Here is a 27,218-nt window from a genome sequence, read left to right as displayed (position 1 = left end):
TCCATGTTAAAATAAGTAGTTTATGTCTTAGCAATAAACAAGAAGTCCATGTCTTAGCAAGTAGTTCATGTTTTGGCAATTAATAACTATTCCATGTTTGAGCAAGATTCAATGTCTTAGAAAGTAGTCCATGTTTGGGCAACCATTCATATTGTTTTGTATGTAAAACGAAACTTTTATGATAGACAAGGAGGATGCCAACGGGTGTGCTTAGCAAAAGAAACACAATGGGTGTGAGCTCACGTTAGTCAAGAACAGTTGCTTGTCAAATATTAAATGTCGTCGCAAACACTAAGTCTTGCATCGCGCCTCTTAATAATACGTTAACGGTCCAATGTTCAAAGATTTTCACAAGGAAGACGATGCATTCTCTCGTTTTTTCTCTTTGAACAAACAACCTAATTAAAACTCAACACACTGATATTATTGTATTTTGTTAACGGACCTTTGTTTAATGTGGGCAAGTGGGTCGAAAATTTAAGGTCCCATTGGAATACGAAGTGTGAAATGCAAGCCTTCGAATCATCTTGATCTAGAAACATTGAAAAACATGCTGACCGGACAGAAACTATGGCCTTCATTTGTATGTAATATGTATCTATGCCTAAAACGATACCCTTCTTTTTCCATTTTAGTTATAACACCTATTAACGCAACGCAAGCAGGCACGAAATTACTTTACCTGAAACTCATACATTGTACTTAACGTCTAAGGGAAATAGTCTGTAGAACTAAATATAGGTACGCTTAAGAACATTCTAGAACTAAGAATCATGAGCTTACATAAGTGTTTATCGTTGGGAACTGTTTAAATCACTGTGAGGGAAGTGTAAATCACCGTTTTAAAACGTGTAGTTTTGTACACACGAATTTCACTTCATTTCAAAAGTCTCGACATGTTGACATGTTGTTACACATTCGGCATCAGTAACCCATGTAAGCCTTCCATGAGCTGCCAGTAGCCATATAAGTTGTGTATACACGTCGGACTTTTCAGACACGGGGCGGATCCAAAATTTGACAGAGGGAAAAAACGTACGGGCATGCAAACACTTTCCCACGAACACCAGGGCGCCGCGTAGATCTTTGACCTCGTGACTAAGCTTTTGATCATGGTCAATTATCGCGCTTGACTTGCATGTGCCATATTGTGTATATTCTCCCCAGCTCATGCATTTACAAGTAATGGCGGCATATAACTTTTAATTTCAGACTGAAATATTATCGAAACCAGAGACAGCGTCCTAAAATGTATTCTATCGAGAAAATAGACCAACATGTTTAACTTTGATAACAAATAGCTGGTATTATATCTTAAAACAGATAAATATTTGGCAAACAAGAGCTGTCACTGGAACGCGACAGCTGAGGTCTGTATGGGCCTTTCGGACGAACAGCCATCAGTTTATAACATAATATGATATTGTATTAGAAATAAAACAATAATAAAACTCCAATTTATCTTAAGACATGCTTTCAGATGTTGCTGTACAAATCCGTAAAAACGGGTTGAATTCCCATTAACAAGTAAACCATTATGACTGAGAAACGAAATAGTGCTAGAAATTAATTCAATATTGTTCAATATTTGACCTCCAAATGTGATCTTGACCTTTGAAATGAGCGCGCAAATGGTGAAAGTGTGAATTTCCATCAACATATTGAAAGGTTATGACTGAGACACAAAGAAATGCAATGTTGTGCATCATACTGAAGAGTGACCTCGACCTTTTTACCTCGACCTAGTGTTGTAGTCATTGATTGGTGGAATTTACATTGACAATATCTTATAAGAGGCTACGTGTTACAGCTGGAATACAAAGTAATGTCATGAAGTCCATACTGTGCAACATCTACCTACAAATGCGACCTTGATCTCTCAGACAAGAGCACGGATTTGGTATGAGACGCACCTTCACTGGTGATGTACACGTCTGGTAAGTTTGACTAAATTACCATTGTTTTGTGGGAGACAGTGTCCCATGGTACTTAACTATTTTGCGAAGTTTGATTGAATTCCTATTATTATTCAAAAAGCAATGGCTGAGGCAAGAAGCATCACTTTCAATGTCATATACATAAGCCTCTAAGCGTGACCTTGATTATTTAGATAAGATCATAATTACTGTGCATCTTGAACCTTATGTAACCATTGCGCTCTACAACTCTGTTACGTTTGATTGAATTCCAATTAATAATAACAAGAAAAGGCTTAGAAACGATGTGTTGATAAGGATTTTGATGAAATACATTGACCTTGACCTTAAAGATAAGAGAACGGATTTTATGCGCGACCCCGCAACTTTAATAAACATTAACATCTTGAATAATAACAACAGAAATCATTATACATATGGTACACAAGAAATAGAACTGCATTGCGTAAATTATATTCAATAAAAAACAAATACATACAACTTTGTCATGTTTCAATTTCAATTTCAAACTGAGGATCGTAAAAAAACACAATGCATAATCTTATTAAAAGAGAGGTAGAAAACTTCAAAGAATAGACATGATGTATATAAATAATAAATGATATATATATCAACAGCACTTCATTAAATGACACATCAACAATAAAACTCTTAAAACATTGCAGTTTAATAAAATATTAATAATAAGCCAGTATATACCATATTTCTTAGGTATACTAAAAGCTTTTACTTTTTTTAATATCACCCTTCATTTCACTTTTTTAATGTTACTGAACAATGTTACTAAACAATGTTATTGAACAAAATTTTATTTTGGTGAAAATGATTTAAAATCTTGATGACGATAATGATAAATAATGTTACAAGTACAATGTCATGGTTACCAATTAAAGCGGTTGGAATTTATCATAAATACATGTAACAATGGCGCAGTCAAATAGTACGGTAAATGATATGTAGTGAGCAATGAAAATTAAACATCATGCATTTACTCTTTGCCATGCCTTTATCAAAATACTTAAAAAAAGAAATATTTAAATGAAGGCCTCAATGCCTAACCTGCGTAAATTGGGATTGAATAGAAGGATTCGTTCAATTAAAACCTGTCGGTGAATAATTACAGTAAAATTACATATTAGCTTAGAAAATGGTCATAACACAATACTTTTGAGATTCCCACATTGCCTATGTTTTCAAAATTCAACATGAAACAATCAGCAGTATCAATAGAGATAAAAAAAACAGTTTCAATTCCAGTCCTTTAGTTGGCCTTTTATCATACACAACTCTCACTACACAGGTAATTAAGTAACACCTGTTTTACAACAAAACTATTTACAGTTAAAAAAAGCACTTAAACTTATTGTACACATTTCGCTAACACATATTTTTACAAAGGAATTAAAAAATACATGTTCAAAAATCATATTTTAGAAGAACTTAATCTTGTAACTTAATAACTTTGAAATGTTTTTCTTCTTCTCTGCTTCTTCCACAACTTTGTTTTGTTTATCTTCCAATTCCTTTTTCTGTTCCTTTTCCTTCTCATTTTGTTCATTCAATTCCTTCACCTTCGATTTCTTTTCCTTCTGTTTCTTCAATTCCTTTTCCTTCAATTCCTTCACCTTCAATTCCTTCTTTTTCAATTCCTTTTCTCTCTGTTCATTTAATTTCTTCACCTTCAATTTCCTTTCCTTCTGTTCCTTCACCCTCAATTCCTCGTCATTGGGATTCTTTACATCCTTTTCTTTTTGTTCCTTCACATCTTCATCATTTCCCTTAGGCTCCATTACAGCTACTTTTTTGTCTACAAGTTTTGCAGATAATTTATTCATAGTAGTAGTAAGATGAACATCACAGTTGGTTTTCTGTCCTTCTGTTTTGATTTCTGCTTTACCAGCTAATTCTAAACTACAACTATCCGCTTGCATCTTCTCAACTACTACATCACTAGTGACTTTTCTTTGAGAAGCAACTAGTTTTGTATGATCTTGCATATGAACCTTTAACTCATCATCAGTCTTATAAGCAACAGAACAGGTACTACATGAATGTTCAATTTGTGGTCCATGTTCTTGAGCATAGTGATTGTTCAATTCTGACAGTGATGCAAATGGTTGATTACACGATTGGCAAAAAACGGTTGATGAATGAGAAATAATGTGAGAATGCAGTTCTTCAGCAACAGCAAACTTGCACTGGCAAACACCACAGATAAATTCTTCATCAGTTGAAACTTCCGAATTTTGTATGAATATAGAAAACGGTTTCCCCATAGTTGCAGGATTATGTGTAAAAACATGCCTTTCAAGGTGTTCGGAGCTGTGATACACAGCCTTACAGATGCCACACTCGAACTGGCCCTTCAGAGGAGAAGAGGTGTGCATCTTCCAGTGAATATCAAGCAATACCTCAGTTTCAAACTTAACACCACATATACCACAAATGAATTCCATAGGAACAGTTCCATCACTTGATTTACTAATATCTGTTACATTCACATTATGTTCTGGAGCAGGTATCTCCTTTGTAACCTCGACTTGTGCTGAAGATATTCCATGAGTATTTCTAATCACCTTGTTGGGTGTTGAAACTAGCTCGACACAAATATCTGAGTTCCCACCAGTTAAATCTGCTGACTCATTTATGCTGGCTGAAGAGTGGGTTCTCATATGTTTAGCAAGAGTATATAATGTCCTGAAAGACTTGGAACACTTTTTACAAGAATACAGGCCAGCCATCTTTCTAGTCCTGTAAGCCATGAAATTAAAGTCATTTTCACTCATATCATCTTCGTTCACATTACTACTTTCCTCATTAACAGCATCTTCATCTTCCTTTTCCATGTTTTCACTTTCATCATTATGTTCATCTAACATTCTTTTAAGTGTGTTTTGTATGACACTGTCCTTTGAAAGTGTCACATTCTTGCCAGTGTTCAACCTTCTATTGTTCTTTTGCTTTTCATTCACTTTTGTCTTGTCCTTTGATCTAGTGACTCGTGGTACAATAACTGTCTCACTTTCATCGCTAGACAGATTATCTGCAATTGTCACACCTAGCATTCTAGCCTTTATTCTAGAGCTCCTGTGAGCAATTTCGTTTTCATCACTCGATTCAGTATCTGTATTTTCAGCAATAACTTTAGCCTTTCTCTTAGCAACTCTTTCCAAGCGAAGCCTTTTTCTTGATTGTTTGGTAGGCTTTCTCTTTCGTTTGTCATGTACAGGTTGTTTATATGATTTTTTTCTCTTACTTTTGTCAGTTGCATGTGACGACTTTTCTTTTTCATTTGCACTAGACACGAAATCAATCTCTGTAAAAGACTCATACTCAGATTCGTATGTATCAGTGCTTTCAGTTTCTGAATCATCATCACTTACAAAGTTATCAGTGCTTAGAGTTTCTGAATGATTACTTACATGTGCCTCTTTAATTGCCTTTTTAACGGTCTGACTACTTTGTGTATTGGCATGAAATTCATCCTCACTTTCAGGATCTGTCGTTATTTCAAGGCTAACATTGCCACCAGGATAAAATGTCTCTTTCTTTGACTTCCCTTTGGTCAAAATTTTAGTTTTGGCCACTGTTCTCTTTTTGTTAAGTGATGTTGAGAAGTCATCTATTTTAGTTTGATTCAACTCACTATTTGAATTATTTTTACAACTCCTTGGCTTGGCCCCCTTATCCTCTTTTCCTGAATTTTCACTAATGCTATTGCCCTTTGTACTGTTCATTTTCTCTTTCCTTATTTCATATGGAGTTTTTGGACTGGGTATTGTTTTCCCAGGTTGTTTAACATTCAATCCAACTGACATGAGCTTTTTAGCTTCTCTTGCTGTAATCACTCCCTTCGGTCTTTCAGTGCCATTTGCAGTTTCCGAAGCATTGCTAATATTACTCTTTTTATCTGGTATTTCTGAAAATCTTTCTTCATGATACTCTTTAACAATTTCAACTGTATCTATGGTTGCTTGATCATCATCTAAATCAATCTCCTCATAACCTGAAGAATCAGATGCCTCAGACTCGGAATATTCGCAAGAGTTTGATACAGAACACATGGAGTCATTTGAGTCCAAACTTTGGGTTTCTTTAACACCAGTCATTGTTCTTTCTGAGTCAATACCTTTCACATCATGATCATTTTCTTCATTTGCACAATTTTCTAATGATGAGGCAATCACTGTAGAATCACATAATGCCTTTGACTTCATTCTGTTTTGTTCAGGAGAAGTGTAAATCTTCTGCACAATTGAACTGTGCTTTTGAAGAACATTTTTCATCTGAACAAAACATTGTTTCAATTTCTTAGCCTTTTCTTTGCCTAAACTAGCCTCAGTTTCAGCAGAGGTTACTGATTCTTGATTACACTTCTCAGGATGTTTGGTAAAACTTATATCTGTATAAGACTGTTTGTCATGATTTGTATGTCCAATAAGTCTATTTTCTGCAAGAAACTTTCCTCTGCAAATTTGTAGATGTTCCTGCAAAGCATTTGGTGTTTCAAACTGGCCTGAAGAACAATAGGCACAATTCATATTCATATAAACCACATTACAGCTTTTACAAGTAAATCTACCATCACTAGGAAAGCCTTTCTTCCCACACTGGGGGCAAATGCAAATATATTTTTCATCATCTTTAATATTTATAATTTGCTGAGGTTGGTTGGATTCCGACTGTTTCAGACTAGTTTCTACATCTTTTTTTGGCAAATTCATAGGAAGGTTATTTCCACAAGTCGAGTTCAACAAATGCTTATGCAACTGCAAATCTAAATTTGGTCCCTCTTGTTCTTTTGTTTGTGTAATAGGTTTTTTATCAACAACTAAAGAGGGGGTTATTGGGTTGTCATCTTTTTGCTTGGAATAGCTAAGACTATTTTCAATGATAGCGGAAACAGATAGAAATGGCATTCTATGATGAACTAAGCCCCCATGGCCAGAATGTACTGGCACTGGTCTAGCTTGTTGTAGATTATTATACACTTCCTGGGGAAATGGCTGCAATGAAGGCATGGGGTAGTTTTGTCCTGTCTGCATTTGTCTTAAACCAGAAGTATTAAGCCCACCTTGCTGAACATGAGGCGTAGCATCAAATTGCGGACGTGGTGTAGGTGTGGGATATGCCGGTCTTGGTTGTATAGATCCATAGTTTGTTATTGGAAATGAAGGTCTGAAGTCTAGGAGCCCACTATTTGAGGTTGGTAATGAGGGTCCCAAATCTAGTCCATTATGTGGTAATGGAAAGGCAGGATTTAGGTCTAGGAGCCCACTATTTGATGACGGAAATGTGGGTCTCAGATCAAGGAGCCCATAATTTGATGCCGGATTTGCGGGTCTTAAATCAATAAGCCCATTATTCATTGTTGGCATTGAAGGTGTCAGATCTAGGAACCTATTTGTTGATGGACCTGACGGTGTTAGATGTCGGAGCCCATAATTTGATGGTGGATATGCAGGTCTTAAATCTATAAGCCCATTATTCATTGTGGACAATGAAGGTCTCAGATCTAGGAGCCCATTATTTGATGTAGGAAATGACGGTCTCCTATTTACAAGACCATGATTGGATGATGGCAATGGGTGCCGAACATCTATGACCCCATGATTTGTTGTTGGAAATGAAGGTCCCTGTGAATGCCCTACATTGCCCAACATATGTTTCATGAGTGGATGGTATGGTGGATAGGTCCTGAGACCATCAACTGTAGGAATTTCTCCACCATCAGCTGCTGTCCTGAAAGACACACATAGTATTGGATAACACATCTTTATATTAATTTACAGATCAAGTTTTATTAGGATTCTGTGTTGATCATTAGCTTCACCATTGACTACAGTCAATGGTATCAATATGCCATGTAACACTTCTGTATATGCCAACGCTTGTGAACCTTTCTTAAACAATTATTGGACGTAACTCAACAAGAATTTAGCAAGAGGCATGGGTTGCTACACATGTGCTTTATGTTTTAACATGCAAATTAGGTTTCATTAAAAAAATATGTTTTGCCATGGTCATGATAAAAAATGTATGCACAACAACATTGACATCATAGCTATGAAAATACCATTGCTTTTTTTCTATATAGAGACATGTAAGCAAAGGAAGGTCATCTTCCGATTCAGGTCAACTACTGATAACAATCAAGTCCCACAATGCAAGGGAATCACTATTAGCAAGTCCCCTCATAGATTTTGTTTGACTTTCATGAATGAACATGTGCAAAGCTATTTCAACAGATTATATTGTTTGCCAACCTAGCATCATTTTGAAAATGACATCAAAAAGATGGTGTGTCAGTCCTATTAGTGCTGAAGTTAGATTTGGATATGAAAACTGGCTAAAATTTCAAACAGAGAAAAATATCATATTGTTATTTTCAATGTTTATAATAGTGAAATATGAATTGTTTTCCACTGATAATTCTTAAAAAAGCCAGCATAGCTATTATACAGTTTAAAGCTGCACTCTCACAGATTCACAGTTTTGACTTTATTTTTTTATTATCTCAGAATCAGCTGATATTGGTGTCAATACCATCAATTTAGTCATATAAGATAACTCACTAAAGAACATATATCTCAATTGTTTGGAAAACTGCCAAAAAACTCACCATGCAGTTAGTCACGCTTCAAGCCATAAAACATCAATATTCGAACGTAAATATGAACAAGAAACCCGCAATGCGACGAAACCAGGTTTTTATTGATTGATAGAAGAACTGTCTGTTTTTCTATTTTTAGTAACAGTGACCTTGAACGTAGGGACCCCAAATGCAATCCATTGAAAGGTATCCATAAACTCTTCCTTTATACCAAGCTGTGTCAGGATATGTCAACCCTAACTGAAGTTATTCAGTTTCAACCATTTTTCTATTTTTAGTAACAGTGACCTTGACCTTGAATCTAGGGACCCCAAAACTCAATCCCATGAAAGTATCCATAAACTCTTCCTATAGACCAAGTTTGGTCAAGAAATGTCAACCCTAACTAAAGAAATTCAGTTTGAACCATTTTTCTATTTTTAGTAACTGTGACCTTGACCCTAGGGACCCCAAATGCATTCCCATGAAAGGTATCCATAAACTCTTCCTAAAGACCAAGTTTGGTCAAGATATGTCAACCCTAACTAAAGTTATTCAGTATCAACCGTTTTTCTATTTTTAGTAACAGTGACCTTGACCTTGACCCTAGGGACCCCAAACGCAATCCCATGAAAGGCATCTATAAACTCTTCCTGTACACCAAGTTTAGTCAAGATATGTCATCCCGAGCTAAAGTTAATTAGTTTCAACCATTTTTCTATTTTGAGTAACAGTGACCTTGACCTTGAACCTAGGGACCCCAATCGCAATCCCATGAAAGGTACCAATAAACTCTCTCTATAGACCAAGTTTGGTCAAGATATGTCAACCCTAACTAAAGTAATTCAGTTTCAACCATTTTTCTATTTTTAGTAACAGTCATCATGACCTTGAACCTAGGGACCCCAAACTAAAGTTATTCAGTTTCAACCGTTTTTCTATTTTTAGCAACAGTGACCTTGACCTTGACACTAGGGACCCTAAACACAATCCCATGAAAGGTCTTCATAAACTCTTCCTTTTGACCAAGTTTAGTCAAGATATGTCATCCCTAACTAAAGTTAATTAGTTTCAACCATTTTTCTATTGTTAGTAACAGTGACCTTGACCTTGACCCTAGGGACCCCAAATGCTATCCCATGAAAGGTATCCATAAACTCTTTCTATAGACCAAGTTTGGTCAAGATATGTTAACCCTTACTAAAGTTATTCAGTTTCATAGGTGAGTTTGACGCCACCCGGCCGCCTGCCCGCCCGCCCCGAACAACGACGTTCGCCATTCTAATAACCAGGTTACACTATGTCAAAACCTGGTTAAAAGATCTGATCTTTCGTCAGCAGTCTTATATGACTGGTTTCCAGACATTAACACAAAGCTGGCTCATTTCAATACAAAAAAACTCAATCTGTGAGAGTGCAGCTTTGAGAATCGCTTGCAATCTGTGAGAGTGCAGCTTTAAGAATCGCTTGCAATCTGTGAGAGTGCAGCTTTAAGAATCACTTGCAATCTGTGAGAGTGCAACTTTAAAAATGACTTGCAATCTGTGAGAGTGCAGCTTTAAGAATCACTTGCAATCTGTGAGAGTGCAACTTTAAGAATCACTTGCAATCTGTGAGAGTGAAACTTTAAGAATCACTTGCAATCTGTGAGAGTGCAGCTTTAAGAATCACTTGCAATCTGTGAGAGTGAAACTTTAAGAATCACTTGCAATTTGTGAGAGTGCAACTATAAGAATCACTTGCAATCTGTGAGAGTGCAGCTTTAAGAATCACTTGCAATTTGTGAGAGTGCAACTTTAAGAATCACTTGCAATCTGTGAGAGTGCAGCTTTAAGAATCACTTGCAATTTGTGAGAGTGCAACTTTAAGAATCACTTGCAATCTGTGAGAGTGCAGCTTTAAGAATCACTTGCAACTTTAAGAATCACTTGCAATCTGTGAGAGTGCAGCTTTAAGAATCACTTGCAGTCTGTGAGAGTGCAGCTTTACGAATAACTTGCAATCTGTGAGAGTGCAGCTTTAAGAATCACTTGCAATCTGTGAGAGTGCAGCTATAAGACCCACTTGCAACTTTAAGAATCACTTGCAATCTGTGAGAGTGCAGCTTTAAGAATCACTTGCAATCTGTGAGAGTGCAGCTTTAAGAATCACTTGCAATCTGTGAGAGTGCAGCTTTAAGAATCACTTGCAATCTGTGAGAGTGCAGCTTTAAGAATCACTTGCAACTTTAAGAATCACTTGCAATCTGTGAGAGTGCAGCTTTAAGAATCACTTGCAACTTTAAGAATCACTTGCAATCTGTGAGAGTGCAGCTTTAAGAATCACTTGCAACTTTAAGAATCGCTTGCAATCTGTGAGAGTGCAGCTTTAAGAATCACTTGCAACTTTAAGAATCGCTTGCAATCTGTGAGAGTGCAGCTTTAAGAATCACTTGCAATCTGTGAGAGTGCAACTTTAAGAATCACTTCCAATCTGTGAGAGTGCAGCTTTAAGAATCACTTGCAACCTGTGAGAGTGCAGCTTTAAGAATCACTTGCAACCTGTGAGAATGCAGTTTTAAGAATCACTTGCAATCTGTGAGAGTGCAGCTTTAAGAATCACTTGCAATCTGTGAGAGTGCAGCTTTAAGAATCACTTGCAATCTGTGAGAATGCAGCTTTAAGAATCACTTGCAATCTGTGAGAGTGCAGCTTTAAGAATCACTTGCAATCTGTGAGAGTGCAGCTTTAAGAATCACTTGCAATCTGTGAGAGTGCAGCTTTAAGAATCACTTGCAATCTGTGAGAGTGCAGCTTTAAGAATCACTTGCAATCTGTGAGAGTGCAGCTTTAAGAATCACTTACCTATCATCGGTCATCTGGCCACTGTGATTTGGTCCATACTTTGTTAGCTGGCCTGGTTGATGATGTATGCAATGGGAGTCATCTTCTGGACCCTAAAGAAGTAAGATGTTTCAAATTTCATATCAATACACATGTTCATACAGACTACATGTTACATATTACAGTCATGTAAGTGGTCTATATAATAAAAGTTATAACTACTGTGTTTTATGTTAATCTGGCAGAGGAAAAGTACCCATTGTGGTTAAATGTAAGATGTAACATATTTTTCATAAGGATAAATAAACATTTTAAGTGTTTAAGGCTGTAAAATTATTTAGAAACACAGCATCCAACAATATCAAGAGAAGATTTCAGTAAAATCATCTCAAAACACAGCATCAAACAATAGAAGATGAAGGTTTCAGTAAAATCATATTAAAACACAGCATCCAACAATAGAAGATGAAGGTTTCAGTAAAATCATATTTAAACACAGCATCCAACAATAGAAGATGAAGTTTTCAGTAAAATCATATTAAAACACAGCATCCAACAATAGCAGGTGAAGGTTTCAGTAAAATCACATCAAAACACAGCATCCAACAATAGCCTGAGAAGTTTAAAGAAAAATCACCTCAAAACCCAGCAACCAAAAATAAACCAGGGAAGGTTTCAGTAAAATCATCTCATAACACAGCATTCAATGATAGCAAGAAAAAGGTTTCAGTAAAATTAAAGTTGATACGCATTATTGATCAAGGGCCTGTAATCAATCAGGAACATTGAAACTGATTCATAGCGAAATCAAAAAAATATACACATTATAGTGAATTTAAATATTATAAAGAACAATGCTTACAAAAGTTTGAATTCTACAGAATTCGGACGTAACGACAACAATTGGTTCTCCTGAGACTCTCGCTGAAACAATTTTAGTGGTAAAGAAGCTGTATACAAAGATATAATCGTAAATCAAAAGAACGTGGATTTTCCCATAAAAGTTTGAGACATATGAACAAGATATGAGATATTGCTAGAGAGATAGGGGAGACTGATAGAGCAGGAGGGCGAGAGCAAAAGAGTGAGATTGAAAGGGAATTGTTATCACTCATAGTAAACAAAGAAGGAATGATGTTCCTTGTTGGTCTTGATAAATGCTGAAAGAGTATATATATATATATGTTAATTAACATATAATTGTTTGAATATGGTCTTCTTGTCTTCAGACTGAGCCTGTATATCATGGAATAGCAAGAATTTAAGAGTGGCGCCATGAATGAGGCTGTTAAGCAGTATGTTTCTCTGAGTTGTAAATAAAGGACAAGTGAAGAAAAAGTGGCAGATCTGTGTTCTAGTTGTTACACACCTGATTGTTAATCCATGGGTGGCAGGTTTAATTCCAAGCAAAACCACTAAAAAAATAATATACTAATTGTCTTCAGGGAGGGATGTTAGGGGGGTCCAGTATGACAGTGCTATACACTGGTGCATGTAAAATCAAGAGGACCATGTGAGCCTATGCATCATTTCAATCCAGAGCATGTATGTATGGGTGTTAGGCAACAAACATATAGTTCACATTTTGTGTTTGGGTTAGCTGAAAACATTGCACGTTCAACACCTGAAGACAGAAAGTGTTGTAAGCAGATTAGTTGCATGAACTATTTTATTATGTGCCAAGTAAAGGTCATCTGAGGAAAAAAAATATTTGCTTTCAACACTGTACTCATGGTAGAAATTTCATTTCTGTAGCTTTAAAAATAAAAAAATTGGTCAAAAGGTCAAAGTCAAGAACATACTAGGACAACATTGATGCTCATTTGCAAAACTGCACACATGGTCCAAATTTCATTGCTGTAGCTTTAAAAATAAAAAGTAGGTCAAAAGGGTCGGGCCTTTTGGTTTGAAACAAGAAGATTTTAAAAATATTTCTTAAAAAGTCTCTAGGAAACTTGTGACCCTCGGGTCTGTGCCAGTTTTGACCCAAGGGGCATAATTTGAACAACCATGGTAGCGGACAACTAAATTAAGCCTAATTCAAAATAGCAAGGGTCTGCATAGCTGTTTCAGACAAAAAGATTTTCAAACATTTCCCAATTTAAGTATACCAAACCTGTGAACCAGGGGGCATAGCCAGTAATGACCCGAGGGGCATAATATGAACAAACATTCACAAGCAATTGTGACTTTACATGTAAACTTGGCTAAAACAAGACTTCACTCATGTAGACTTGGCATCAAGGCCCATAATCTAGGCATGCATGGGCAGATCTGGCTAGTTTTCAAAAGGAACCAAGCTCTAATGGATATCTAAATACTGTACAAGTTTCTTTGACATACAATAAAAACTGAAGACTGTATCATGTTCACAAGAAAGTGTTTACAAACGCAGATACTTTCAAGGCCCATTATCTAGGCATGCATGGGCGGATCTGAATGGTTTTCGAAAGGAACCGAGCTCTAATGGATATCTAAATACTGTACAAGTTTCATCGAGATACAATCAAAACTGAAGACTGTCTTGTGTTCACAAGCAATTGTTTCAGAGGCAAGGACGCACATACTACATACACTTAACAATCGCATAAGCTCTTCTGGCTTTTGACCAGTAGAGCTAAAAACAGGGTAGCTCATACACTTGAATGGGACCTCATCATACAAAGGTCTTTCACTTCTTTGTCTGAATATTTCATCAATGGTAAAAGCGGGAGATGTATCCGCCCATAGGATTTTTTTTAAGATTTCAAGTTAGAGAAGAACTATTTCTAAGCATTCTGAATACCAACATTCTGCCTAATGACAACATACTGTAACCTGTGAAATGCTATATATATATATACCTCTTCAGCCTTTGATTTGATCCCTGATTCTGAAATTCAGGCATTGATCATTTCAGGAGAATTGATATTGATTTGTATGCCGTGCATACTGGAGCATGCCTAGGTACAGTACTGAGCATGATTCTGAGTGTGTGAGACCTGACATAATAGGGCGAGCAATAACATCCAGGACAAGTGTGATGGTAGCAAAATGGTGACATAGATGCATTTTTACAAGCTGCATTTTTACACATTTTCAGAGCGGTTAATCATTGATCAAGAATCACATCCTAAAAATACTCTGATTGGTAGCTTGCACAACATTCATGACTAGTTGAAAGGGGGATGGATAATAGCTGAAACCTCAAAACTGAGTACAGTAAAACTGCGATCGCTCGAGGTCGCCAGGGACCGAGCCAAAATCTTGAGGGAACCGATGTTTCGAACACCCGATTTTCAATTTTCCAGTTTGATATGAAATATCTTTCAGTGTATTTTAAGTTTGAAGTCGTCAAACAGACTGTTTACTAAGACACCGATTATGTGTTGCGTTGTAGAAATCGCTATATGTTCAAAGGTTGACGTAAACTAAATGTAAAACGCAAAAGAAAAAAACAATTATTAATAACTAAAAATGTTTATTTTAACCAAAATGCACATTTTCGTAACAAGCAACATTTGAATGACAGTACATATTGTGGCATTAGTCAGATTTAAGTTTCGCAAAATCAAGGATTGTTGATTGGCGCATCTTGCTTGGTTTCACGAAACTGTTCAATCGTATTGTGACGTGACAGCGTACAGAGCGTCTAAAGATCACAGTCTGCATCGGCAGTGAATTCAAAGAACCTTCTGACCACACCTAAAGCGTTAACTCCTCGTCATAAACTTCTCATAATTATCATCTCAAATGCCCATATCAACTAATATCGGTCATGCGTTAACAGTGAAAAACGGTTTTTCACACCTTACCAAATTGCCTTTCAACTGTCATTGCAACTTTTACAACTTGCGAAAATTTTAACACCTAGCAATTGTTTGTTTATTTTGGAACACGCGTTCGGGAAAAAGTGTGAAATTATGTCCTCGAGGGAGCCATAAGGTTTTGTGCACGATTTGTGTACTTGGGACCGAGGGTATTGCTCGACTGCTCGACATAATTAGGTTTCGATGCAGCTTGGGTATATTTTTTATGAAAATAGAAGGAAAAAAGTTCGGGACCAAGCTCCGACCTCCAGGGAACGCCCGTTCTCGAACAACCGCTTGTTTGAGGGAACGCAGTTTCACTGTACTAATAATCATATGATTATAATCATTGCACTCACCAGCCTGCTTTTATTATGAGCACCAAAGTTCAGATAGGATATTGCAGCTGCACCACAATTGTTTTCATTCAGGAACAGCTGCTGTGATGTAGCACCATGGTATCCTTCGGTTGTCATAGCACTTTCACTTCCTTCAATGACTGGGTTAATACCTGCAATGTTCAGATTTGTTTAAAATAATCTTGTATATTTTGTACGTCTTTTTCAGCTTTTTATAACTGATGATGTAAGGCTTTATTTTAAAATGAAAAAAAGTATGATAATTGAGAATATTTGAGGAACTGTCTTTCAAACACTAGTAATTTCTTGGATACTGGACATGTGACCACTGCTAAAAGAATTGGTCTTCCACTCCTCTTGGAATGCAATTGCACTGTATAAGAAAATAAGTAATCCCCATTCAAATGCTAAAATAATATAATGAGTGTAATGATTGAGAACTAAATAAATAAGGTAGCAAGAGTTAAAAGTGTTAAAAGAAGTGTGAAAGAATAGATTTGGTATGAGACACAAAAAATAAATAAGTTTTAAACAAAATTGCTATCAATGGGATGCATGTTTTTGTTCCTGAAATAACTAGTTACACCTTGTTCTGTGTGTTACCATGACATAACTAGTTACACCATGTTTTGTGTGTTACAATGACATTATTAGTCACACCTTGGTGTGTGTGTTACCATGACATAACTAGTTACACCTTGGTGTGTGTGTTACCATGACATAACTAGTTACACCTTGTTGTGTGTGTTACCATGACATAACTAGTTACACCTTGGTGTGTGTGTTACCATGACATAACTAGTTACACCTTGTTGTGTGTGTTACCATGACATAACTAGTTACACCTTGTTGTGTGTGTTACCATGACATTATTAGTCACACCTTGGTGTGTGTGTTACCATGACATTATTAGTCACACCTTGGTGTGTGTGTTACCATGACATAACTAGTTACACCTTGTTGTGTGTGTTACCATGACATAACTAGTTACACCTTGTTGAGTGTGTTACCATGACATAACTAGTTACACCTTGTTTTGTGTGTTACCATGACATAACTAGTTACACCTTGTTTTGTGTGTTACCATGACATAACTAGATACACATTGTTGTGTGTGTTACCATGACATAACCAGTTACACCTTGGTGCGGTGTTACCATGGCATAACTAGTTACACCTTGTTGTGTGTGTTACCATGACATAATTAGTTACACCTTGTTGAGTGTGTTACCATGACATAACTAGTTACACCTTGTTGTGTGTGTTACCATGACATAACTAGATACACGTTGTTGTGTGTGTTACCATGACATAACTAGTTACACCTTGTTATGTGTGTTACCATGACAGTACTAGTTACACCTTGTTGAGTGTGTTACCATGACATAACTAGTTACACCTTGTTGAGTGTGTTACCATGACATAACTAGTTACACCTTGGGGCGGTGCAACCATGACATAACTAGTTACACCTTGTTGTGTGTGTTACCATGACATAACTAGTTACACCTTGTTGTGTGTGTTACCATGACATTACTAGATACACCATGTTGTGTGTGTTACCATGACATTACTAGATACACCATGTTGTGTGTGTTACCATGACATAACTAGATACACCTTGTTGTGTGTTTTACCATGACATAACTAGTTACACCTTGGTGCCGTGCAACCATGACATAACTAGTTACACCTTGGTGTGTGTTACCATGACATTACTAGATACACCATGTTGTGTGTGTTACCATGACATAACTAGATACACCTTGTTGTGTGTGTTACCATGACATAACTAGTTACACCTTGTTGTGTGTGTTACCATGACAGTACTAGTTACACCTTGTTGAGTGTGTTACCATGACATAACTAGTTATACCTTGTTATGTGTGTTACCATGACATAACCAGTTAAACCTTGTTGAGTGTGTTACCATGACATAACTAGTTACACCTTGTTGTGTGTGTTACCATGACATAACTAGTTACACCTTGTTGTGTGTGTTACCATGACATAACTAGTTACACCTTGGTGTGTGTGTTACCATGACATAACTAGTTACACCTTGTTGTGTGTGTTACCATGACATAACTAGTTACACCTTGCTGTGTGTGTTACCATGACATAACTAGTTACACCTTGGTGCGATGCTACCATGACATAACTAGTTACACCTTGGTGCGGTGCTATCATGACATAACTAGTTACACCTTGTTGTGTGTGTTACCATGACATAACTAGTTACACCTTGGTGCGGTGCTTCCATGACATAACTAGTTACACCTTGGTGCGGTGCTTCCATGACATAACTAGTTACACCTTGGTGCGGTAACCATGACATAACTAGTTACACCTTGTTGTGTGTGTTACCATGACATAACTAGTTACACCTTGGTGTATTGCTTCCATGACATAACTAGTTACACCTTGGTGCGGTGCTACCATGACATAACTAGTTACACCTTGATGTGTGTGTTACCATGACATAACTAGTTACACCTTGTTGTGTGTGTTACCATGACATAACTAGTTACACCTTGGTGTGTGTGTTACCATGACATAACTATATACACCTTGCTGTGTGTGTTACCATGACATAACTACATATTCCTTGTTGTGTTTGTTACCATATGTCACAGATCTTCTAGTTATCATTTTAAAATGATCTTGTTTAATAAGTTTGATACAAAATAAACACTGATTAAAGATCCTGTATATATCTTGGGTGTTTCATGAAGTAACTAATTACCCTTTGTTGTGTGTGTGATTTTGACAAGTTAATTAAGGATGTTGCCGAGAAGTTTCGTATCCATGAAAACCTCAATGCAACATTTGGCCAACAAGAATGTCTTGTTTACACTTGATAAATGGTATTCTTACCAAGCAATGGAATGGCTTAAACTTTTCGCAGTTGACTAAAAGGTTGAGTTAATAAAAAGCCCCCAAGAAGTTAAGTACAAAAAGTTTGTTTTTCTAAATAGCAGGCCTTGCAGCAGCAATTGGAAATGTTTAGAGCATTTGTCAAGAAAGTGTACAGTCTATGCTAGAGCTGACTTACGGCTATCCTAGTTATTTAAGGTTTATTTACAGCAAATTTGGTTGAATTTCCATGTAAAGCTTGAAGAAGTGTGACTGAGATCTTTTGGAATTTGGAAGGTGCACTCTATTCAGATTATTTAAATTAAACACAAGAGTAGCATACTTGGCTGAGTCCTTGGGCCTGGTGGGTGACCAGGAGCACGTGGCTGCTGTTCATTCCAAGACTGTTGATGCTGTTGCTGCTGTTTTGCCAGGCTCAGGTTGAAGGCTTTCTTTTCTTGCTGAGCAAGGCGCTCTACAGCAAATTTTCTTGCTTTATCTTTAAAGTGCACTTTTTCCTCCTTGCTAATATTTTTCCACTGAAAAAAATGACCTCATGAACACACTGTTATACACCTTTGCAACTATTATCAATAAAAAAAGTCATTTATTTAAAAAAGAAAAGGTTTTTAGCAAGCATGATTAAATACAGAAAACACAAATTTGAGGTCACTGGCACCAACCATTTGCTATGACTGTACCTAAAGACACCAACATCAACCAATGGCTATGACTGTACCTAAAGACACCAACATCAACCAATGGCTATATACCTAAAGACACCAACATCAACCAATGGCTATGACTGTACCTAAAGACACCAACATCAACCATGGCTATGACTGTACTTAAAGACACCAACATCAACCAATGGCTATGACTGTACCTAAAGACACAATCATCAACCAATGGCTATGACTGTACCTAAAGACACAAACATCAACCAATGGTTATGACTGTACCTAAAGACACAAACATCAACAAATGGTTATGACTGTACCTAAAGACACCAATGTCAACCAATGGCTATGACTGTACCTTAAGACACCAAAATGAACCAATGGCTATCACTGTACCTTAAAACACCAGCATCAACCAATGGCTATGACTGTACCTGAAGACACCAACATCAACCAATGGCAATGACTGTAACTTAAGACACAAACATCAACCAATTGCTATGACTGTACCTTAAGACACCAACATCAACCAATGGCTATGACTGTACCTAAAGACACCAATGTCAACCAATGGCTATGACTGTAACTAAAGACACAAACATCAACCAATGGCTATGACTGTACCTTAAGACACCAACATTTACCACTGGCTATGACTGAATCTGAATCAGACAGGCCAATAACAAAGATGACTGGGAGTAAGACATAAACAAGAGGCCCAAAAGGGCCTATGCTCTACTGGCATGGCTCTTGTGGTCATTTTCAATCCAGAGCATGTACGTTTGAGTAATAGGCAACAAATATAAAGTTCACTTTTAGTGTTTGGGTTAGCTGAAAACGCTGCACGTTCAACATCTGAGGACAGGAAGTGTTGTAAGCAGATTAGTGGCATAAACTATTTTAATATTTGCCAAGTAAAGGTATTCTGAGGGTAAGAAATATTTGCTTTTAAAACTGTACTCATCGTCAAAATTTCATTTCTGTAGCCTTAAAAATAAAAAGTCGGTCAAAGGTCAAAGTCAAGGACATCCGTGAACAACATTAATGCTTGTTTGCAAAACCGTTCACATGGTCAAAATTTCCTTACTGTAGCTTTAAAAATTAATAAGTAAGTCAAAAGGGGTGGGGCCAGCTTTTGCCCAAGGGGCATTATTTCAAATGTTTTCAATTGCATCATATGATGCTCCACAACAAATATCAAAGGTATGGGCCTTGTGGTTTGAAACAAGAAGATTTTGAAAATATTTAATAAACATCATCTTATTTTCTAGTCTCTATGCATTCATAGTCAGTATCCAAATTTTAAATTCTGTTCGTCTGTATATTATAAATCTTTGCACAAATAATCCAATATTTTTTTTATTTCCTGATCATTCATTTATTTTAACCCTGTATTCACACATGTTGTGCCATCATGATTATCTATTTTTATCAGGGTCCTCGCAATGGGATTAATGTTAAATTATAGTAAAAATATTTATTTAAAAATTTGTGTTCACAATTTAACATCAGGAATAAAACAAATTATCGTAAATCAGCATGATATAGAATTAATTGTGACTATTTATATTAACCAATACTACGGTTTCTTGAGATATGTGGATATGCTTCAAATGAATCATCGTTTTCCCAATATTTCACAGTCTGTACGAAAGTTCGTCGGACCTCGGCTCCCGCCGGTAATAAATGACGAGGTCCGACAATCGCAGCTATTTTGCAGGCCCGCGTGTCCGGCAATAATTTGTGGGGCAAAATGATTAAATAAATATGTGTTAATCGTGTATCATGTGAATATTATTAACTAACCTATGTTTACTTGATCAAACCAACTTAATCAGGGCGTTTATCGACCCGAGCTCCACGGGTTTTGACGCACAGAAATCGTAAATGACCCGAAAATGATATCATAAATGTGTATTATTAATCATTTAAAAGGAGCCGCAAGGCATGATCTAAATGCCTTTTAAATCAATTAAAGTCAAGAGCAATTAACACCCGAAGTGACAACTGATTATCGATCTGGAATCTGAAGGTTTCCATGTCAATTAGCAGCACTCAAACTCAATGACGTGTTAACTCCGCCCATTATGCAAATTAACGGATACCTTTTCGGAAGAAAAAAAATTGCTGGCGAGTTTCTTTGGTAATAAATGTTCCTTACCGCTAAAAACGGCCCTTTTCGCCTATAACATCTCTTTTCGAAATTTAGAGCAGCGCCTTGACTGGTTTTAAATTTTCCGATAATCGGAATCATTATCTTACGATTCGGCGTATTTGTTTATTCAACATTGCCGACATATTGACACGATTCTGAACCATGACCTGTGACGTCAGGCTCGTGATCAATTAAATATAGTTGTATTATTGGTAGTTAATTATAACTTGCAGAATTGTTTCCACGAGGAAAACGAGACAGGAATGCCCACAAACCTGCGCAGTCAACGTTTTTTAAATGAGAAATGTCAGTGCAACTCAACAATCGCTGTTGCATGTAGGATTCTGATGCATAGGGTTTACCGGTTACATGCATAATTCCTGTTTTCACTGAACATGCATTTAATAAATAATATGTCCACAAGTGTCAGAACATAATTTTCCATGTTTTGACCCTTGGAATTTTTTAACCACCTAAGAGCAGGAAATAAAACAACAAGGTATAGTCCAGTGCTCCAGCTAGGCCTATATAGCAGGGTGTGGCACCCTGCTGTACTTTTCCACCCTTCTGTGCCCTTTTGTTTGACAGAGCAAAATTTCAGAAATTAAAGTATACAAAATATACATAATTTTGACACTAATTAAAGTAAAAATAACAGCTAAAGTGTTCATAGCAAACTTATGATTACTGTAGTATTGAAAGTAGTTACTACACATATACACATTATGAATTGAGCAATGGCCCTTGCAGTTATGCCCCATTAGGGCTCATTCAATGCGCATCAAAAGTGCCCTTTAATAGCCTAGCACCCTACCCTTTTCAAATACTGACTGGAGCACGGATATACTATTAAGTAAAATTGATAATATTTTTTTCTCTTACTTGAGATTTTTCTAGAATGAAAAGTGGATTAATACAGCTGATCCTAATAAAACACTGGATTTGTTTGTTTTTATTATTTCAGTTTTGGACGTATGGATAATCGTGTACCTTGCAATGCCATCTTATGACAGATGAGAACTATAATTTATGAAGAAAGACCAAGTATTAAGAAAAACAGAACAATGACACTTGGAGATCTGATATTGAATCTTGAAAATCAGATCTCAAGAGTCATTGACTTGGATTTTAGACCCTGTTGGAAGCTCTGACTTTCACTAAGATGTACATAAAATTTTTGGTCCTGCAAAAACTAGTCCGGTCCTGCAATGTAGACTGTATTGCAGGACCTCGTGTCCTGCAATGTGATAATGACTTTCGTACAGACTGATTTCACCCCAAATACGACAATTCCATTCCACAGAAGTTGCACTTACATGTCACCATCTTTTTAAAATTAAATGAAAGGTTGGCACATTTAAGACTGTTTGCCTGATGCATGAAGAATACTTGGACTATTTTTGCATGCTTTTTAATGCGGTGACTGTTGCAGTTAAATGGTCTGCTATTTCGTTAACTTTTACGGTCGAAAAACGACACAACACCGTTCACACGTGTAAACATGGGAGCCTTATATCCCAATGACTTTACTTCACTTTTTTAAAGAGCAATAAGCATTAATATCTGTCATTTACAAATTTATTACCTTTTCTCCAACCAAACGACTTAAGGCTCCAAAAGAATAATTTTTTTCGGGTTCTTCCTCCCGAATTTGGCGTCGGTAATGTGCGGAGAACAGGATAAAAGGGCTGGGGAACCTTTTACAACCACCCTACAAAATCATCACAAACACAATACTCATACAAAGGCAAAGTGAAACTACCCAATCTGACAAAGTAAAAATACCCCATCTGGCAAGATGCAAAAATGCAGGGTAATTCATCAAATCACAGTTTGCATGTGTAAACTATCCCTTTTTGAACTGACATGACATGAGCTTGTGTTGTATACTATTATTATACCTCACGTGACCTGCCCATGCTAATCTCTCAAATACCCATAATGGGCAATTTCGTCACACACTGACAGTACCGTTTTGACCGGCTGACATGATACTGTCACATAGCACGCGCGTCTAAAAATAGGCATTTTTTGGTTTCCCAAGTCTGAGGTGGTAAGCGCTTATAAAATGTGTTGTAAATCTGGTTACAACCGTGTTTGCTTTATTTCTAAACAACATTTGCAACAAATTGACAGCTAATGTAAACAAACAAATAATTACAGAATAAATTGACTAAAATTGAAAGTTGTGTAATGGTAAAAATGGTATATATTATGTTTATAAATGTAACTGTGTTCGGTATAATAAAATAAATATTGCATAGCTTCCAGTGGGACAGTACATATTGTCAACATTCGGGTAAATACTGGTAACAGTATTTCCCTCATGTTGACAATATGAACTGTCACACTGGGAGCCATGCAATATTTATATAATATCTCACTGTTAAGCCAATAAGATAAGATTTTCTGTGTAAAAATGCAGGTGGACTTGAATTCAATAGATTCTATTGTTGAATAAACAATAATATTATACTGAGGGTGAATATCTGATTTTCATTCCATGTCATTGGGCCTTACCCTTCATCAAAATTGATCTCACAACATGTACTTGTACTGTGAAATCATAAATATTCATGGGACATTAATTTTAGTGGATTTCATTGGTTGGCTTATCCACGAATTCAAGATCCCAACAAAAGTTTGTCCTTTAAGTCTGAAATCCTACTGTCCATGTGAAAGGGTCTACATGACTTTGTATATTCAAATAAATGTACATGGGAGCAGTATGCAATTTTTATGTACATGTACCTAAATCATTGTTTATTTTACTGTTAATATGTTTTATATTATGTTTATTATTTAACTTTAATGATAATAAATGAAAGCAAATTATTAGTACTTGAATTCAATTTTTTTGTATGACATTGCCAGAGTATTAACCACCTTTGCGGCACAAGATTATAAAACTCGTCTGTTTGAGCTTTGCCACTTGATTTTATTTCTTTGATCAAATATTCAATCAATTATTAAATTAAACACCCTTGGGTTTTTTCTCTCGAAGTTTGAAAAAATACTTAATTGAAATTCAAAGGCTTCACTATTTTGTATTCTTGATGTGGTGGCATCCTTATTTATGACCTTTAAATTATCGATCAAGGGAAAATTAACGTATGGGTTTTTGCACTAATTGACATATTGTCCCATTGAAGTGTCATAAACTGCATGACATATTTGATACATAACACAATATGGCGCATTTGCAGATAATTGAGGATCGCAGCTTCGATTATTTTTTATTTTTAAAAAAAATGAAAATCCACAAATTTAAGAACCAACTAAATTGTCTTTTTTTGAAAAACCACTAAATTTCAAGCCCACGAATATAAATGATTTCAGAGTATTTAGCATAGAAATCATACAAAGGTCTTGCTCAATGCTACCGTAGCAGATAATGGCAGCGCGGTTTTGACAATACCTGTACTTTACGTCCACAATTAAACAGAAGAGCAACCAGAAATGCCACAAAACCAATGGGGACACCTATCAGTTTTTTGTTTATTCAGTCTTACAAGGGACATAACCCAATAATCATTAAGCCCCTTTTAAAAAAAATTCATACTGTCTCTGGTACTATGGTTGTCCGGTTAGCAAAGTGGTTAGCGCACTTGCTTTACACCTAGGCAACCCGAGATCGATTCCCGGCCGGGGCACATGTGAGTTTGGTTTGTGGTCACCAAGCCGGACAAGTGGGTTTCCTCTGGTTACTCTCGTTTCCCTGACAACACAAGACTGCACTCTTGCGTTACATCGTGCCAACGAGAGTAATTAACATAATGTTGTTACAATTTGTTTCACAATCATTGTAAAATAAATAAGTCTCAACTAAACTAACCAAGTGTACCAAATTTCATTGGAATATTTTAAAGGTTTTAAAAGGTTATAGTTTTTGCATAACACTGACAATGACATTAAGACTATCATTAGAGCCTTACTTTTTTCCTAGAGAGGAAACAACTCTATGCAATTATAACACCCAACAAACATGTAGCACAAAGATAATATGAGATCATATGTAGTCAGGCCTAAATTCATTTTAATCCAATATCAAACAGGAGAGTAATGAGGCTACATATAACTGATTTTCCCCTTTCTGTTCAGCTGAATTCCTCAATACAATAATGGATGAGTCTAATTCACGTCGCATACATGTGAACCTCGTGGCTGTGCTAGAGAGGTAGATTTGTTCTCCAGAGAGGTAGATTTGTTCTCCAAGATTTGTTCTCCAGAGAGGTAGATTTGTTCTCCAGAAAGGTAGATTTGTTCTCCAGAGAGGTAGATTTGTTCTCCAAGATTTGTTCTCCAGAGAGGTAGATTTGTTCTCCAGAGAGGTAGATTTGTTCTCCAAGATTTGTTTTGTCAGAGAGGTAGATTTGTTCTCCAGAGAGGTAGATTTTTTCTCCAGAGAGGTAGATTTGTTCTCCAGAGAGGTAGATTTGTCCTCCAAGATTTGTTCTCCAGAGAGGTAGATTTGTTCTCCAGAGAGGTAGATTTGTTCTCCAGAGAGGTATATTTGTTCTCCAAGATTTGTTCTCCAGAGAGGTAGATTTGTTCTCCAGAGAGGTAGATTTGTTCTCCAGAGAGGTAGATTTGTTCTCCAAGATTTGTTCTCCAGAGAGGTAGATTTGTTCTCCAGAGAGGTAGATTTGTTCTCCAAGATTTGTTCTCCAGAGAGGTAGATTTGTTCTCCAGAGAGGTAGATTTGTTCTCCAGAGAGGTAGATTTGTTCTCCAGAGAGGTAGATTTTGGCCCAAAGAGGAAAATTTTACCGTATTCAAGTATTCTGCGATTTGTGTGTTTTTGGTACACCGGTAGAAGGGTCTCAACATTGAAGCAGTAGTTTTTGTTTACCACCGGTTGAGTTCACAATGTCAGATTCATGGGATATAGTGGTTTTACTGCCTAAGGTACAAAGCAGCATTTAAATGAAGAAGGTATTTGGTACCACCTGGTAATGACCCTACAATCATTACCTCTTGCTTGAAATACCAAATTTATTGGAATACTAGTTTTGACTTTTTAATTTAAGGAATGAAAATAAATAGAAATATAAAAAATAGAACCTACATGATTGAAGAAGCCAAACCATGTTCACCTTTTTATTGAATGCGTCACATGACTCCTCACCATCATACATTGTCCTGTACTTGCTCACCTTCACTAGCAACGGGGATGGTTTCTGTAGGGGTCAAGGTTAAGATTTTGAATGAAACAACAACATCAATGACCACACTAAGATGATAATACCTTGACTTCTTTCTTAGAAAAATATTAGCTAAAAATACAGCTACAATATAATTATACTATTTTACTTTGATAAGAAAGGATGTTTATACTTCATTGACTATGATTCTATAATGGCAGCCACAGATGACCTTATGCAGCAATTTTATTCAATTTCAAAATATATTGTTGTGCACTATTCAAAAAAACAGTTGCAATCAATTTTTGCTAATATGTCTTATTCATTAGAAAGGAAGTTACTGCTCGATCGTGATTGGACGATGCGTCATCAGATATTACCGCTCGATCGTGATTGGACGATGCGGCATGAGATATTACCGCTCGATCGTGATTGGACGATGCGGCATGAGATATTACCCCTGGATCGTGATTGGACGATGCAGCATGAGATATAACCCCTCGATCATGATTAGACGATGCTTCATGAGATATAACCCCTCGATCGTGTTTGGACGATGCGTCATGAATTATAACCCTCGATAGTGATTGGATGATGCTTCATGAGATAAAACCCTCGATTGTGATTGGATGATGCGTCATGAGATATTACCGCTCGATCTTGATTGGACGATGCGTCATGAGATATTACTGCTCGATCATGATTGGACGATGCGTCATGAGATATTACCGCTCGATCTTGATTGGACAATGCTGCATGAGATATTACCGCTCGATCGTGATTGGACGATGCGGCATGAGATATTACCGCTCGATCGTGATTGGACGATGCGTCATGAGATATTACCGCTCGATCGTGATTGGACGATGCGTCATGAGATATTACC

At 36.6% G+C, this 27,218-nt stretch overlaps 1 protein-coding gene across 6 annotated transcripts in view; it reads right to left on the bottom strand.

Annotated features, from left to right (window-relative positions):
- Positions 1-2,241: 2,241 nt before the first annotated feature.
- LOC128235272 (uncharacterized) overlaps positions 2,242-27,218 on the bottom strand; it is a 28,633-nt gene continuing 3,656 nt past the window's right edge. For 2 of the 6 annotated variants that reach the window (XM_052950076.1, XM_052950077.1), the window contains exons 2-7: positions 26,285-26,368; positions 22,775-22,900; positions 18,698-18,893; positions 15,499-15,650; positions 11,373-11,464; positions 2,242-7,679 (exon numbers count right to left, since the gene is read on the bottom strand). In XM_052950076.1, the coding sequence (XP_052806036.1) occupies positions 3,368-7,679; positions 11,373-11,464; positions 15,499-15,650; positions 18,698-18,893; positions 22,775-22,900; positions 26,285-26,326 (4,920 nt within the window). In that variant the 5' untranslated portion in view covers positions 26,327-26,368 and the 3' untranslated portion in view covers positions 2,242-3,367. Of the gene's footprint in view, positions 7,680-11,372; positions 11,465-12,720; positions 12,767-15,498; positions 15,651-18,697; positions 18,894-22,774; positions 22,901-26,256; positions 26,369-27,218 lie in introns of those variants that run through there. The other 4 variants (XM_052950079.1, XM_052950078.1, XM_052950080.1 and 1 more) reach the window with 3 other exon arrangements.

The sequence above is a fragment of the Mya arenaria genome, chromosome 5, assembly GCF_026914265.1.
Source record: "Mya arenaria isolate MELC-2E11 chromosome 5, ASM2691426v1".
NCBI classification, from domain to species: domain Eukaryota; kingdom Metazoa; phylum Mollusca; class Bivalvia; order Myida; family Myidae; genus Mya; species Mya arenaria.
The sequence above is the reverse complement of the archived record's forward strand: the minus strand, read 5'-3'. Positions and strand labels throughout refer to the sequence as shown.